The sequence below is a fragment of the Labrus mixtus genome, chromosome 14, assembly GCF_963584025.1.
Source record: "Labrus mixtus chromosome 14, fLabMix1.1, whole genome shotgun sequence".
Taxonomy (NCBI): Eukaryota; Metazoa; Chordata; class Actinopteri; order Labriformes; family Labridae; genus Labrus; species Labrus mixtus.
In genome coordinates, this window is record NC_083625.1 from 21,419,955 (window position 1) to 21,437,751 (window position 17,797).

General features: G+C 42.7%; 1 protein-coding gene across 1 annotated transcript; it reads right to left on the reverse strand.

The window, feature by feature from the left end:
- Positions 1-1,037: 1,037 nt before the first annotated feature.
- tmprss15 (transmembrane serine protease 15) lies at positions 1,038-17,698 on the reverse strand. The gene is made up of 28 exons (XM_061055755.1): positions 17,344-17,698; positions 17,136-17,255; positions 16,932-17,056; positions 16,348-16,415; positions 16,064-16,206; positions 15,848-15,898; positions 15,604-15,723; positions 15,412-15,508; positions 15,228-15,337; positions 14,941-15,081; positions 14,660-14,818; positions 14,420-14,525; positions 14,191-14,341; positions 13,979-14,120; positions 13,741-13,830; positions 13,531-13,656; positions 13,305-13,448; positions 13,012-13,122; positions 7,526-7,649; positions 7,038-7,130; positions 6,893-6,942; positions 3,755-3,826; positions 3,523-3,667; positions 3,203-3,384; positions 2,699-2,794; positions 2,463-2,602; positions 2,322-2,379; positions 1,038-2,219 (listed from the first exon to the last, which is right to left on the reverse strand). Exons 2-28 carry the CDS (start codon positions 17,245-17,247, stop codon positions 2,113-2,115), a joined length of 3,063 nt encoding a protein of 1,020 aa, XP_060911738.1. The 5' UTR covers positions 17,248-17,255; positions 17,344-17,698; the 3' UTR covers positions 1,038-2,112.
- Between the last annotated feature and the right edge of the window lie 99 nt (positions 17,699-17,797).

The window sequence follows — 17,797 nt, forward strand, 5'->3', positions numbered from 1 at the left end:
TTTATCAACACATATATGTCTCTCCTCTCTTTGTTTCCACAGTGACCTGCTCTTCTGTTCTGTCCATTATTTTCACAGCCTCAGCATATGTCAGTCTTAGCTCAGCTCAGCTTTTATTCGGTTTCACTTCCTTGATCCTTTGTGTTGACCCTGTGAAATGGTTTCCCTGCAGTGAAGGTATGACACATTTTATTTTTCAGCGTTACAGTCATCATAACTTCCCTTATCTCCACATTCTGCAGCAGCGACATGTCGGTACTCCTGGCAGCAGGGGTTAGGGTTAGGGTTTACTCTGTAGACGACATAGTCCAGAAACACTCTCTCTGGTATTGCTCCCTCGAAGGACAAACACACAGATTAGCTTTCTTCTCTCTCTCCATCATGAAACCTTGTCAACCTTCAGATACCTTCATGTCAAGAAACGAGTCAGCGTTCACTGACAGAGGGACGCCGTTCACCCCTCCTTTCTTCCTTCCTCCTTTTCCAAGTGGAAAGTCACACCACTACACTTAAATGTTTCCATTTTCATGGCCTTTTCTGTTTGCCGTTTTGCAGAACACTCACGTTCCTCCCCTTGTTATCCGCACAGACCCTAAACTCATGAGGGTCCTTAAACAGTCCGTCTGTTTGGGTGACCTCATCATTCCAACCACAAACTCCTCCTCTGTCCTCTTTCTTTGACTTCCTTCAATCGACAAACTCTTCTTTTTATTTCTAGACCGTCTGGAGTCTTCCTTTCCCGCTCCGGCTCCATCGGGCCCACGTCCTCTCTGAAGGTTCAGGTTTGAATCAGAACAGATCAGGTTGATTAACCCCCTCCCATGATGAAGGTTATCTAACGCTCAGCATTCAAAACTTCATTTACACAACAAAAGAATCCCACGTCACCTTTAAAGAACACAGAGGTATCATTCATCAGAATCAACTGTTTTACCTTCAAAGATTTTAAGAACCAAATATAGTCCAATGTTCTCAGATTCATGAAGTGATGATGGAAATAAATGTGACAGACAACGATTAGAAATAATAACAGGCGGTTATTTCTCTGAGAAGTTTAACTGTGAGAAGATAAACCTCATGTTTTATTTACACATTATTATACATTTATTTATTTATTTTTTAGGGCTGTTAAAAGATTAAATGTTTTAATCGCATGTCTGAAATTCCATTATTTCACATTAACAAAATAAAAACAGTTAGGCTTTTATTCTGAAGATTTGTCCTGTCTGAAGGCCCTGACACACCAAGGACTGACCCGAGCGATCGTCGATCTGGTTTTGTGGTGTGTTCAGCTCCGTCGGCCCCCATCTGCCTTTTTTCAGCCGCCTGCGTGGTTGGTGACAGGAGTCCCTTTGATTGGCTGTTCAGCTAAGCGAATCAGTGCATGAGAAGAAAAACGGAAGTGACCAAAGCAAGTAAAGACGCAACTTTTAATCAGACATCATTCTCCATTAGAAGTACCTATATTACGAGTGTTGAGCTACACCAGTGAGGAAATGGTCTTCTCGTATCATAAAAACGGTTTATTTATCCGCGTTCTTCCTCTTCCGGTTTCCCCTTTTTGGAATGACGATTACAGACTAGTGCCGCCTGCTGGCATGAAGAATTATTTCCTCTCACACATGCTCAGAACGTACGTGGTGGTTGGCCGTCGGCTGGTAACTTGGCGACGTGAGTTGACGCCACAGGCGGCCTTCGTCGCCACTATGTGGCAGGGCCTTTAAGATAAGACTTATTTTCTTGCTATGTGCTTTTATTTTGAAATAAAGTAAGGCCCTTCCTGTAGAGTGAAGGTTAGGACAGGAAGTTAAGCACAGAAACAGGAAGTGGTTAGGGATCCCAAAGTGAGGAAACAAAGGTCAATGTGTGATGTCATAAGGTGGATATTACTTTGGACTCGTCAGCTGAGCTGTCTGAGAGTTTGTTGAAGTGAAATGAGACATTCAAAGATGCAGCAGTGTTCTTCTTTTACATCACTGAGACTACAGGGAGACACTGAGGACCACTATCTACGGAGAGCCTGAAGGGACAAACGTGAGGTTAATGTGATGAACTTGTTAATGCTGACAGTCCTGATTTATTCGTTTGTTTCTTAATAACAGAGTTGAATTATCAGGAGGAGCGTCTGGTCTGAGCGATCCAGGAAGTGAAGGCGGAGACTCGTGCGTAGACTCCAGGTCTCTGAGGACGTCCACATCCAACGCCAAATGATGTCACACCTACCAGAAACCAATCAGAATGCATCATTTATTCTGTCCTCACACTCATCACACTGTTTCATACTGTGTGTGTGTGTGTGTGTGTGTGTGTATTTGACTGACCAATCAGAGTCCAGTGTCCAGTGTCATCCTGGCACATCAGAGGACCTCCAGAGTCACCCTGGAAACACATTAAACTTGATTTACTTTGAACACAGCAACCGGTGGACTAAAGAGTCCAGGTGGGACCAGGTAAGGACTTACCTGGCAGGAGTCGACCCCTCCCTCGGGTAGTCCAGCACACAGCATGCTGGAGGTGATGGTGTACTCAGGTAACTGCCCCTGACACTGAGCCTGAGCCACCAGAGGAATCTGAGCCTCCTGCAGAACGTCAGCGCGGGAACCTGACAGACAGACAGACCGATGAGGAGAGAGAGATGGGTGAGGAGAGAGAGACGGGTGAGGAGAGAGAGACAGCTGTGTGTGTGTGTGTTTCTCACCCCCCTCCTCCTTCTTCCCCCAGCCTGCTATGAAGCAGCGTGTTCCTGGTGAGAGGTCGTGACCTCCAGGAGGTAAACAAAGTGGTTGAACTGAGTCTATAACAAAAAAGGTGAAAAAGTGATTTTAAACTTTATCGATTAATCGTTCACAGTTGAGACAATCCAACGTCACATGTTCGAGGATTTAAATATTCATACGATCATTTATAATTTATTTATAATATTAAGTATTTAAACACTTTGTGTGTTTATCTCTGAATTCAGATTCAAAGTTAAGACAGTTTGATTTAAAGGAATCCTCTCGAATCACACACTGTACGCTGAGGACACAGTGATTAACACGAAGGACACAAAGACACAAGTACACATTGAAGGACACAAGGACACAGTCATTAACACGAAGTACACAAGGACACATTGAAGGACATAGTGATTAATAGTAACACTGGCAGACATCAGGACACACTGATGTCTGCAGTTATTGTTTTTAACGTATTTACTGACGGGTGAAGTTTATTGGCGTCTGCAGATGCATCATGGCGATGTCCGCCTGTTTGGTTTGTCGGTTGTACTCTCTGTTGATGATGATGCGATCGACTCGTCGAGTCTGAACGTCCAGGGAGCTGCTGTTACTCTGAGCGTGAAGACCAAAAACAGCCGACCAGGATGTCAGGTGGATGTTCTTCCTGTAGGACAAAAACACATAGTTCAGTCGGCAGCAGAGACTTTCAAAATGTTGCATTAAACACCTGCAGGACAGCACAGGTGTGTGCTTTTAAGATTTTTTAAAGAGCTTATTAAAATGTTTGTGTTTTCAGTCTCACCCGTAGACACAGTGTGCAGCCGTGAGAAGCCAGTCTCCACCAATCAGAGAGGCTCCACAAACATGACTCCCCTTCCACCACAGAGACACCATCCATGGCCATGCCCCCTTCAAAGCATTCGCCCCACCCACCACTCTGCCCCCACCTGACAGATAAGAATAAGCATAGCTGCACTGAAAAAAAACCAGTATCAGCCAAACAAGAAGATGTCAGACTCAAACTGATCTCAAACCTGCACCTGTTGTCCTCTCTGCTGATTGGTCCATCCCTCTCGAGTCATTTAAAACTTGACGAACGCCACACGCTGAAAATCACAGACACATATCGATCAGTCATTCAATATGAAACTTTACACTCGTAAGAAATACTAAATTACACTTAAGAGCATAAATAGAACATCAGCAGGGTGAAAAACGTTAATTAAGTATGTAATTCTGAAAGTGTTTCTGAGTGTAGGTGTGAGTAGTTTTAACGGTCAGTGTTTCTGAGTGTAGGTGTGAGTAGTTTTAACATTCAGTGTTTGAGCGTAGGTGTAGGTAGTTTTAACGGTCAGAGTTTATCAGTATAGGTGTGAGTAGTTTTAATGGTCAGAGTTTCTGAGTGTAGGTGTGAGTAGTTTTAACGGTCAGTGTTTATGAGTGTAGATGTGAGTAGTTTTAACGATCAGTGTTTCCGAATATAGGAGTGAGTAGTTTTAACGGTCAGAGTTTATCAGTGTAGGAGTTAGTAGTTTTAACGGTTAGTGTAGGTGTGAGTACTTGTAACGGTCAGAGTTTCTGAGTGTAGGTGTGAGTAGTTTTAACGGTCAGTTTATCAGTGTAGGTGTGAGTTGTTTTAATGGTCAGTGTAGGTGTGAGTACTTTTAACAGTCAGTGTTTCTGAGTGTAGGTGTGAGTAGTTTTAACGGTCAGAATTTATCAGTGTAGGTGTGAGTAGTTTTAATGGTCAGAGTTTATCAGTGTAGGTGTGAGTAGTTTTAACAGTAAGTATTTCTGAGTGTAGGAGTGAGTAGTTTTAACAGTCAGAGTTTATCAATGTAGGAGTGAGTAGTTTTAATGGTCAGAGTTTATCAGTGTAGAAGTGAGTAGTTTTAACAGTCAGAGTTTATCAATGTAGGAGTGAGTAGTTTTAACGGTCAGAGTTTATCAGTGTAGGAGTGAGTACTTGTAACGGTCAGAGTTTCTGAGTGTAGGTGTAAGTAGTTTTAACGGTCAGTTTATCAGTGTAGGTGTGAGTTGTTTTAATGGTCAGTGTAGGTGTGAGTACTTTTAACAGTCAGTGTTTCTGAGTGTAGGTGTGAGTAGTTTTAACGGTCAGAATTTATCAGTGTAGGTGTGAGTAGTTTTAATGGTCAGAGTTTATCAGTGTAGGTGTGAGTTGTTTTAACAGTAAGTATTTCTGAGTGTAGGAGTAAGTAGTTTTAACAGTCAGAGTTTATCAATGTAGGAGTGAGTAGTTTTAATGGTCAGAGTTTATCAGTGTAGAAGTGAGTAGTTTTAACAGTCAGAGTTTATCAGTGTAGGAGTGAGTAGTTTTAACGGTCAGTGTTTATGAGTGTAGGTGTGAGTAGTTTTAACAGTCAGAGTTTATCAGTGTAGGTGTGAGTAGTTTTAACAGTCAGAGTTTATCAGTGTAGGAGTGAGTAGTTTTAACGGTCAGAGTTTATCAGTGTAGGTGTGAGTAGTTTTAACAGTCAGAGTTTATCAGTGTAGGAGTGAGTAGTTTTAACGGTCAGTGTTTATGAGTGTAGGTGTGAGTAGTTTTAACAGTCAGAGTTTATCAGTGTAGGTGTGAGTAGTTTTAACAGTCAGAGTTTATCAGTGTAGGAGTGAGTAGTTTTAACGGTCAGAGTTTATCAGTGTAGGTGTGAGTTGTTTTAACGGTCATTGTAGGTGTGAGTACTTGTAACAGTCAGTGTTTCTGAGTGTAGGTGTGAGTCGTTTTAACAGTAAGTATTTCTGAGTGTAGGAGTGAGTAGTTTTAACAGTCAGTTTATCAGTGTAGGTGTGAGTAGTTTTAACAGTAAGTATTTCTGAGTGTAGGAGTGAGTAGTTTTAACAGTCAGAATTTATCAGTGTAGGTGTGAGTAGTTTTAACGGTCAGTGTAGGTGTGAGTACTTGTAACAGTCAGTGTTTCTGAGTGTAGGTGTGAGTCGTTTTAACAGTAAGTATTTCTGAGTGTAGGAGTGAGTAGTTTTAACGGTCAGAATTTATCAGTGTAGGTGTGAGTAGTTTTAACGGTCAGAGTTTATCAGTGTAGGTGTGAGTCGTTTTAACAGTAAGTATTTCTGAGTGTAGGAGTGAGTAGTTTTAACAGTCAGAGTTTATCAGTGTAGGTGTGAGTAGTTTTAACAGTCAGTTTATCAATGTAGGAGTGAGTAGTTTTAACGGTCAGAGTTTATCAATGTAGGAGTGAGTAGTTTTAACGGTCAGAGTTTATCAGTGTAGGAGTGAGTAGTTTTAACAGTCAGAGTTTATCAATGTAGGAGTGAGTAGTTTTAACAGTCAGAGTTTATCAGTGTAGGAGTGAGTAGTTTTAACAGTCAGAGTTTATCAATGTAGGTGTGAGTAGTTTCAACAGTCAGAATTTATCAGTGTAGGTGTGAGTAGTTTTAACGGTCAGTGTAGGTGTGAGTACTTGTAACAGTCAGTGTTTCTGAGTGTAGGTGTGAGTCGTTTTAACAGTAAGTATTTCTGAGTGTAGGAGTGAGTAGTTTTAACAGTCAGAATTTATCAGTGTAGGTGTGAGTAGTTTTAACGGTCAGTGTAGGTGTGAGTACTTGTAACAGTCAGTGTTTCTGAGTGTAGGTGTGAGTCGTTTTAACAGTAAGTATTTCTGAGTGTAGGAGTGAGTAGTTTTAACAGTCAGAATTTATCAGTGTAGGTGTGAGTAGTTTTAACGGTCAGTGTAGGTGTGAGTACTTGTAACAGTCAGTGTTTCTGAGTGTAGGTGTGAGTCGTTTTAACAGTAAGTATTTCTGAGTGTAGGAGTGAGTAGTTTTAACGGTCAGAATTTATCAGTGTAGGTGTGAGTAGTTTTAACGGTCAGAGTTTATCAGTGTAGGTGTGAGTCGTTTTAACAGTAAGTATTTCTGAGTGTAGGAGTGAGTAGTTTTAACGGTCAGAATTTATCAGTGTAGGTGTGAGTAGTTTTAACAGTCAGAGTTTATCAGTGTAGGAGTGAGTAGTTTTAACGGTCAGAGTTTATCAATGTAGGAGTGAGTAGTTTTAACGGTCAGAGTTTATCAGTGTAGGAGTGAGTAGTTTTAACAGTCAGAGTTTATCAGTGTAGGAGTGAGTAGTTTTAACGGTCAGTGTTTGAGTGTAGGAGTGAGTAGTTTTCACGGTCAGTGTTTATGAGTGCTCTCACGCTGGTTGTCGCAGGTTAAAGAAATCACTCTCTCACTGCTGCAGGTTTCACTGTAAACACAAAATGAGCAGAATTTGTTGTCAAAGATTCAGTTTGAGGCTCTGACGGTCTTTCTGTCTTTAACTCTGGTTCAGGTGTTCAGTACCTGACTTGGGTCTGCAGGGTTCCATTGATGATGGTGATGTTTGTAAATGGTGAATCTTCAGGTTGAGCCGGCAGCAGAGACGCCTCCCCTGACCTGTACAGAGACAAAACCACATAGGTGAGCACAGCTACAGTACCTGTAGCCCAGGTACAGACAGGTGAACACAGACAGGTACTTTACCTGTATTCCAGGTACAGACAGGTGAACACAGACAGGTGAGTTACCTGTAGCCCAGGTACAGACAGGTGAACACAGACAGGTGAGTTACCTGTAGCCCAGGTACTGACAGGTGAACACAGACAGGTGAGTTACCTGTACCCCAGGTACTGACAGGTGAACACAGACAGGTATGTTACCTGTAGCCCAGGTACTGACAGGTGAACACAGACAGGTGAGTTACCTGTAGCCCAGGTACTGACAGGTGAACACAGACAGGTGAGTTACCTGTAGCCCAGGTACTGACAGGTGAACACAGACAGGTGAGTTACCTGTAGCCCAGGTACTGACAGGTGAACACAGACAGGTGAGAGTTCCAGCTGTCGGCACAAACGGTGAGCAGAGAGGAAAGAAGTTGAAACTGGAGAGGACTGGAACTGTTCATCTGTAATACAACTTAGACACACACAAACACACACCTGTTAAACACCTAGCCGAGGTTATTTGAATATTTTACAGTGTTGAGCTAATGTGTGTGTATCAGAGAGAATTGTAGGTGTGGTATAAAGAATGACTGATTGATGAATTGGTTGACGTCCCTTTACATTGTGTACCTAGGGTTGCCACCTCCCAAGCAGAACAATAAAGGACAGCAGGTTGAAACTCATAGGGGCCTGACCACCACTGGCCCAACAGTGGGGTGGGGCACCAGTTGTGGTGAATCATGATTTAAAACGTTGTTTTAATGAAGTAATAAGAGTCATACTTAAAGTTTGAAGTAATGTGCTTTATTAACACTTTTTTTCCGAAATAATTTACAAACGGAAAACTTCAGTGTAAAGGCAGATACAGTAATGTATGCACCTAACAGGACTTCAGATGCTTACAGTCATTGAGGTGACTGTATAAATCGGGATAGACTGTAGAAATAGGCTAGGCCTATTTAATTCACAACTTAACCTTCAAATAAAGTTATTAAAGAGCCCATATTATGCCCTTTTTGGGGTTCATATATTTAATCTATGTACCTACTTTTGTACGTTCACAATAGCTAAAGTCCAAAAAAAGTGTCTGTTTTCATGTACTGCTCCTCCTTGCTCCCTCTACGCTCTGAGTCCGTCAGCTACGCTCTGCTGAGCCCACACTGCAGAGCCCCACGTGGGCCAAGTCTGCTCTGATTGGTCTGCCGATCCACTCTGTCGTTATTGGTCAGTTGCTCAGCACGGTTCTCGGAAATGTCCCGCCTCTTTTACCATATTGGGAATGCAGCCACTGGCTCCGTCCGAGGGGAGCATAAACATTAGCACCTTAGCACTACTGTGCTGCCGCAGGCTACGGCATATCGTGGGCGTGCTACAGAAGTTAACGGGCTTGCCACAACGAGCCAATGGGCTGAGATCAGTGATCTCACGCTGACAATGACGTCGGACTGACACATTTTTTTAGAGGGGGGCTAGAACTGAGCGTTACATGCAGCTAATGCTATAGCTAACAGGAGGACGTAGGAGAAGCCGCGTTTACGCAATTTTTGCACATAGATGTGCCTAAACATGCACAGGACACATGGAAAACACACTAAAGAGCATATAAAACCAGAAAAAGCATAATATGGGACCTTTAACATAACATTAATTCATTAACGACATATGAAGCGAAGACCGTGCACGGTCCGCCACGTGCATGTTGCGGTTGGTGTGCGTCTTTGTGTGTCATGTACACAACAGCTGTGCTGAAGCATGCTACATGCTACATATCGCTGGAAAGATTTTTTTGCTGTTCTTCCATAAATATAAACCATTTTAAGATTCAACCACCACAGCAACCACAATATAATCATCTATTAGACCAGCAACAAACAAACAAACAAACAATTATAAAAGTGACGCAACTTACTTTCTGAAGTTGTAGTATAAATCTCTGATGATAATATCCCGGTGCTGCTTTATCAGCAAGTGTCCACATTAATTAAATCCAGTGAAAAAAGTAATCCAAACACATGATTACATCCATAAAATTCCACAAGTTGCTGTAATATAATTTCATATATGTCGCGTCACATCACAATATTCCACGGTATTATCTGTAATACTTTACATACACGAGCGAAAATATGCTATTGTGATGTAGCAAAATGGAGGCTGAAGTCTGACCTTTCGATTGACACCTCATTTAGCCAATAACAACTTTCCATTCAGTGCCTAGCCCCCTCAATAGCCAATGCATGCCGGAATCAATGAGAGGTACCTACCTCTCTTCTCATGTATACAGCCCCAGTTTTGTATTTCAGTGTTTAGTGTTTCTTTATGTTCTAGTGTGTTTTGTTTCAGTCTTGAGTTCTGTGTGTCTTTAGTGTTTCATGATTTAGTTTTGTAGTTGTCCTCAGTGTTTCTTGTATTTCTTCCTGCCTCTCTGTGTTTCCCTCCATGTTGATTGCCCTGATTGTCTTCACCTGTGTCTTGTTAGTCTCACCTGTGTTTGATTACCCCTGTCTATTTAGTCTCTGTGTTTCTTCCCCTCTTGGTCAGTCAATTCTGTTACGGAACAAGAAATCTAAGAGGAGGACCCAGATGCAGAATTAACTAAACAGATTTATTCTTTAAACAAAAAGGCAAACAAAAACGTACTTTCAAAATCCAACACGAAAAAACAAGGAGCCACTATTAAACTGACGACTGACATATGACAATGAACTGACCAAGAGGGGAAGAAACACAGAGACTAAATAGACAGGGGTAATCAGACACAGGTGAAGACAATCAGGGCAATCAACATGGAGGGAAACACAGAGAGGCAGGAAGAAATACAAAAAACACTGAGGACAACTACAAAACTAAATCATGAAACACTGAAGACACACAGAACTCAAGAATGAAACAAAACACACTAGAACATAAAGAAACACTAAACACTGAAATACAAAACTAAATAAGACCAAATCATGACAGATATATACGGCTTCCATTGGTAGCTCAGAAACCAAAACAGATACCAACGAGCGCAAGCAGAGATGTGTTGTGTTGTGTTTTGTGCGCTCTCCGTGCGTAATAGCAGTACGCGCGTCAGAAAGTTGGCTGTTGGCTACTTTGAAGAATTTCAGGAAGAAATATGGCGAAAAGAAAGGAAAAGACTAAATTTACACTGTCACAGGCTGTGGATGAATGCACTAGAGGCCGTGATAGTGATGAGTCGGGGAAAGAATGGTCAGAGGAGGACAGCGTTATCTCCTTTGATGACTCGGAAGCAGAGGCAATGTTTCTGGAAGGAGAAGACGTTACGTTTTTTTATTGGTATTTAGTATGTCTTTGGATTTTCTACGTGTTTTTATGGTTGTTTATTCCATTGTACAGAGCTTTGTGTTTTTATTTGCAATTATGCCAAAGGTGAATTTCGCCCTTGGGACAACAAAGTATCCTACAATTAATTTAGCAGACACTTTTGTCCAAAGGGAGGTACATCTGAGTATATCTAATGTAATAATATATCTATATAGTTATAGCGTTTGAATTGTGAATACAATTTAGATTGTTTTTCACTGTGTATGTGCACTGAGTCTTCAGGGCTATTTCAGGGAGGGGGTTGTTTTTGCCTCTTTCTTTTGTTCTTGTGCCCCTTTCTCTCCTTTGTGTGTCTCAAGGTGTGATACTGTTGATCTGTGGGGGAGGGGTGTGTATCATGAGGTGTTACCTTTGGTCCCTTCGGGAGGGTTGTGTATCTGGGTATCTCTGGGGTAACACAAAAAGTATGTGAAAGTTTGTCCAATTTTGTAATTACTAACTGTTATCTATTCATTTTCACAAGGGAGCCAACAAGGGATGTCTTCATGTGCTCAACTCTTCACACAGCACATGCAGGTGACAGTCCAGAGGAGAGTCAAAGGTGCGGATGGGCGCTGGGAATTGAAGGATGTTCCTGTCGAAGACTACAACCGGTATGTACACTATATTCAAATGTGTTTTTTTGCCGTTTGAAAAATAAAAATTGGCATCTTATAGATAATCATGTTTTGGTATATATTTCTCACTGTTGTTTCTTTATCTGTACATCCAGGTGCAAAAGTGGGGTCTAGCTCCACAGCCAGAACCATACAAACTCCTCCTCCAAGTGGAACACACCATAGGCCAGTGCACATCAGCGGGGACCGCACCATTGGTCGGCGAAAGTGCAAGTATTGTCACAAAAAGACCCCATTGAAATGTACCTCATGTGATGTGCCCTTGTGCTTTATTCCCAAGAGAGACTGTTATAATGACTGGCATGTTGCAAATAACTTGTAGGATGTCACTCATAAAGATAGTGTGTAAATATGTGTGTTTTCTAAAGTTTGCTGTGTTGCACTTTTTCTATAAATAGTTTTCCACCATAACACTTGATTCTACTCATTTTTTACGCAGAACGGTAATGCACAAAGCTAGAAAAATGCACTTTAAATGTGTTTATGCTTCTAGAAATCTGTTTCAGAAATACTGATAGTGATTCTGGGTATTGTATAGCGTAGCTCTAATTGTTACCTTTCCGTTGAGCCCAGAATGATGCATGTAAAGGAGTAGCAGCCTTTTTATCCCAGGTAAGTCATCATGGTAACCAAGGGTCCTTTTGGAGTCTCCAAATGGCACAGTTTGGAAACGCCTTGACATACCCATAGAAAAACAGCTCTAAAACATTCTTTTTTTGTCCTTTTGTTTGTCCCAAGCTAATAGCTCCCAGCTGTAGTCTTCTATTGGCTTATTTTTAAAGAAAATATTCAGGCGGAAACAAAAATCTTTTTTTCTTTGTAGTTTCAGCTTGTATTATTCAATACCAGTAGTAAAAACTTTGATTATGGCTGTTTGGGAAGAAACTTCAGAGTGTTACCTTTGAAATGTGACCTTGTTTGTGCTGTAACTCTAAATGGTTCAAAAACAGCATACAATTTGCTTTGGGTATGTCTGGATAGGCGTTTTTGGCTTATTTTACAGGATCTCTTTAACAGAGTATTATTGAAGTGCTTTTGACACTGCTGTAACATAGAGCAGTACGATGACAGATTTTTAAATAAACAGTACGAATTTAATAGTCTTTTTATTCATTTATTCTGTCCTTCTGTCTGTCGTTTTTGTTGTTTTCTCATGAAATCATGAATGATACTATTAATATGGTTTTGAACTATTTTCTTATTGTATTAAGTGTCTACTGTCGATATATTGATGTTGTAATGATGATATCTCTCCCAGGCCAAACTGTGAATACAGATTTGGCTAAAATAAATGTCATCTTCTTGTTTTATGTAGCCTACTGAAAAATGTTCACACTATCCAAACTATACTGGAATAACCTATCTGTAAACATAGGAGAAAATACATTAAGTAGGCCTACAATAGTTTCCTTTACATTTTATTCATTTTCACTGACACTGTCAAGCCAGGCATTACTTTCTACTCACGTCTGTATTTCTGCATCGTTTACGTTTCAATGGTGCACAGTGCGGGTATCAGAGACAACCGCAGACATGTTTCCTTCTGACTCCTTGGACTTTCTCTCACCCAATCACTAAAGAGCTCTCATTGCTCATTCCAAAAAAGAACCAAACAAACCAACGGACGCTCTGAGGAGGCGGGAACTAGCCGGCTGAATACGGGCGGAATGATGCTGAGTTCAAGGCATCTTGGAAATATGGGACAAACAGCATCCCGTATTGATTCAAAACGGAACGCAATATCAAAGTGTAAAATATTCTGTATATTACGGGACGGGTGGCAACCCTATGTACCATACATCTTATGACAAAGTTTCCTTTAAGTTAATGACGACATTTAGATGAATCGATTATTAATCGTCTTACCACACTCAGACTCGTCGGAGGCGTCAGGACAGTCGACCACGCCGTCACACTGACTGTTACCATGGATACAACTTCCTGTCAGACACTGGAACTCACCATCTGCACATGGGGCTGTTCACACACAAATAAATAATCATAAATCAAACGCATGCACATGCACGCACATAGACAGACACACACACACACACACACACACACACACACACACACACACACACACACACACACACACACACACACACACACAAATGATCATTTTAACTGTCTATTCTGACCTCTGACCCTGCACTGACCTGGTGACCCAAGGTTTACCCCTGAGGTAAAGTTGGCATTGAACCCGCGGTGGTAACCCGAGCTGTCCGTGAAGAACCAGACTGTCATCTGATTGGTTGTTGAGAACAAATCGTGGGCGGGGCCACTGCTACCTGTAAGGACAGCTAGAAAACAAAATAAGTTAAACCTGATGCAGAATAAAAATGCATCCAGGTGAAAAGGATTATGGGTAGAACAGCTCCCTACCCACTAAGGTGGAGTTAGGCCCCGTCCCGTCACGCACCTCAACGACGTCATAGGTAGCTTCAATTTCAAAGTCCAGGAAGTGAAGCTGGATGTTGTGACCCTCGGTGGTGTGGAGGGTCCACAGACCTGCAGAAGCAGAGCATCATGGGTAAATATGGTGACCTGTATATCCCACAGGTAACACGTGAGGTTCAAACGTCTCGGACTCACAGTGGGCCTCATGCCCATAGGATTGTGGGTAATTTGGTGAGCTGAAGGTTGAGTTTGGCTCCCAGAGGTCAAATGGTCCTCCACAGTCAGCTGGACCAATCAGATCAGAGGGCAGAGTTAGATTCACAATTTGTGCCAATATGCAGCAACGTTCTCAATGTGTTATCAGGTGTATGTGGCGTGCTCCGTGTGGCGTGCTCCGTGTGGCGTGCTCCGTGTGGCGTGCTCCGTGTGTTACCTGGTATTGGGGGCGGGGTTGTTGGAGGTGGTACATTGGTTGGTTCAGGGGGGGCGGGGTCACATGGTTTCATGGTCAGTGTGATGTCATCCAGAGCGATGTCGTTCATCATCCCGCCCTTTTTCAACGCTTCAAACACCACCTGCAGGCCGGAGGATCACATGATGTCAATCAGACCACTCAGTCATCTGACTTCCTGTGATGTCACTCACCGTTGTCTCTGTGGTCAGGTTGAGGGTCACCTGGCCGTAGTGCCAGTTGTCGCCATAGTTACCATCTTTCTGGAACACAGTTGTAACAGCAGCAGACGGTTGGAGGAGCAGGACTCTGAGACGGTGGACATCTTTTCCAAACATGTGATACCTGACACCAGAGGGCGGGGCTTATTGTTGTTGTTTATTCTTTATATATATATATGTTTGTTTATTTTCTGTTGTTTACCAAAAGCTCAGACACATGGGCAGCATGGGCGGAGTCAGAGGGAGGCTCTGGATCCTGAACCTCTTCAGCCATTGGCCGGGACTTGGAGGAGTGACGATGTAGAAACCTGTCAGTCACACAAACCGACCAATCATACAGTAGTCCTCACACTGAATCTGTCCCGCTGCTGGCGGTGGTTTAATACACACGTCACATGTTATCTGTATAATATATAACGAGGCTGAGGACAGGTGAACTCACCTGAGCTGTTGCCCAGCGTGTGGTCTACACTGGGGCCGCTCAGAGGAGGAAATGTGGCGCCGTAGGTTCGAATCCAGTCTCCATCATCATCTTCATCATCAACCTGCTGCCTCCAGAAACACATGCCCTGCTCAAAGGTACAGTTGAGCTTCTGCTGCTCTGAACACACACACAAAAACACACACACACACACACACACACACAGACACACACAGTAAAGGGAAGTGTCATCTCGTGGCGTTCCGTGGTGTTCCGTGGCGTTCCGTGGCGTTCTGTGTTACCTGGTAATTTGGAGATGTTGACTGCGTTGTAGGTGGCGTTGAACCTGGACAGACTGTTGACATCATCAGAAATAAACTCCACAGTTGATTGGTTGGTCAGCAGCCACACAGTGCCTGGGGGGGCGGAGCCTGAGAGCCTGGCTACATGTTAACATGAAACACAAGTTAAAGAGAGACTATTAAAGTGTGTGTGTGTGTGTGTGTGTGTGTGTGTACCTGTCAGGTGTTTTCCAGTGTGTGTGTGTGTGTGTGTGTGTGTGTGTGTGTGTGTGTGTGTGTGTGTGTACCTGTCAGGTGTTTTCCTGCTCCCACTCCTTCATACAGTGTCAGAGAGTCGATGTCTTCGGTCATGTCAAACTGCAGGAAGTTGATCTGAACAGAAAGTCCTCGGTCGACTCTGAAAAAAAACATTAACTTCAAAATACAATGATTAATTACTGTATCAGTGCGTGTGTGTGTGCGTGTGCGTACCTGATGATCCAGCGACAGAAGCGTCTCTGGTTCGTCTCCGATGAACTGATGGTTCCACTCTGACCTCTCAGCATGAATTGTCCGTCACACCTGGTCGCTATGGAGACAAGGGTGATGACATCAGAGGAAGTGTAATTATTGAGTTAAAGGGATAATTTCATGCATGTTTCAGTATCAATGATCATCTCTGACCGCACAGAGCGTGCTCTTCATCAGAGGCGTCAGGACAGTCGTTGACTCCGTCACACAGACGTTTAATCAACACACACAGCGATCGATCAGCACAGGTAGTCTGATCAGGAGGACACGTCACTATGGAAACAAAGACACAGGTCAATAAAACAATAATCAATCAGGATGATCAGAGTTTAGGGATCAATACTTCAGTTTACAGCAGGAGATTCAACATGACGACCATGATGATGGAGGCATGCACCTGGTGGAGGTTTGATACTGGGCGGGGTCTCCGTCGACTCGTCTGATTTCTCTATATATTAAAAAAAAACTTTAGTTAAATCTGACCTAAACAAAAAAAACACTAATATTCTGATCTAATAATGACCTCTCAGTGGCTTCACAGTGATCTCTCAGTAACATCATGGTGACCTCACAGTGACCTCACGGTGACATCACTATGGCATCACACTCTCACCAGTTATCTTGATGCTGTTTCGGTCAATAAGCAATCCTGTGGCCCCAAGCTCTTGAAGCCCAGCCCCCAGCTGTTGCTCCGCCTCCTTTGCACTGATCAGCTGACTGAACCAGAGATCAAAGGCAACCACCACACTGCCCTGACTGAGGACACACACACACACACACACACACACACATACATATCTATAAACACTGCTTCAATACATTGATCCAAATTATAACTGACCGGATCCATACTGGATCAATAAATAAATAAACAATAGATAGATAATCAGATCTGACCTGAAGTTTAAAACGTGACAGGAACTGAAGACACCTCGAAGCTCAGATACACTGAACGCATCAGAGACCTTTCAACCAATCAAAAGACAGGCTGTTATCATGTGATTCCACAGACACACTGTGAGGTCATTGAAACTGTAGTGTGTAGCCTGTAGTGTGTACTCTGTAGTGTGCAGTCTGTTGTGTACTCTGTAGTGTGTATTCTGTAGTGTGTACTCTGTAGTGTGCAGTCTGTTGTGTACTCTGTAGTGTGTACTCTGAAGTGTGTAGTCTGTAGTGTGTAGTCTGTAGTGTGTAGTCTGTAGTGTGTAGTCTGTAGTGTGTACTCTGAAGTGTGTAGTCTGTAGTGTGTAGTCTGTAGTGTACTCTGTAGTGTGTAGTCTGTAGTGTGTAGTCTGCAGTGTACTCTGTAGTGTGTACTCTGTAGTGGTTACTCTGCAGTGTGTACTCTGTAGTGTGTAGTGTGCAGTCTGTAGTGTGCAGTCTGTAGTGGGTAGTGTGTAGTCTGCAGTGTGTATTTTCATAATAAAAGCTGTTGTTGGAGGTTAAATCAAGCTTTTCCTTTCTAAACAAAGTGAACTGACCAGGTGTTGTATGTCGTAGGCGAGGGATTTAAAGAGCAGACTGCTGGAGTTTCTGAGCTCTTCAGAGAAAGCGGCTCCGTCTGTGACCACCATCTGACCGCTCAGTACCACCGGCTCAACAGCACCTCAACACAGCAACAACACAAAGATCAATAACTTGTGCTGACACCTGATCAGGTGATCAAACACAGACTGTATGTTTACCTTCAGGCTGCAGGCTGAGCCATGAAACCACGATCAAACCGACACAGCAGAGAAGAAGCAGAGATGACACGACGGCAAGAAAGAACTCAAGAGATGACAGACGGCGCTTCATACCGACAGCTGAGACATCAAATCCAACTATCAACAATTGTTATTACATTTTGAAAATAAGGTGTCACATGTCACCTGTCATCAGTGAATGACTCACCTGTGTGGAGAGTTGACCTGCTGTAGACTTCAGGTGTTCTGTGTGTTTGACTGTGTGTCGTCTGAATATGATCTCCGATTGGCTTTTATTGAGCTGAAAATGACTGATGGCTCATTATCGATACAGCAGCTGATAATTATTAAATGTTTGTGACCTACGACCTGCTGACTCACTGTTCAGGTGAGAAAACAACCTGCTGTGTCCACGGACGCCTCAGACGTCTTTAGTAAGGTATAAATATATCTGATCCTGTTGATTGATTCATCACAACATTCTGATTTAAAAGTTAAATCATGTCTGTGATCTTTAAAGACTGAAAGTCTAAAACTTAAGCCTGCACCTGTCAATCAAACATTCTCCAGATCACATTTCACCTGTCTATCTCACCTGTTTGTTTAATGTTGTTTATGTCACATGAACTTCGCTTCTGTCTCCGTTTTTATCACAGTCCAGA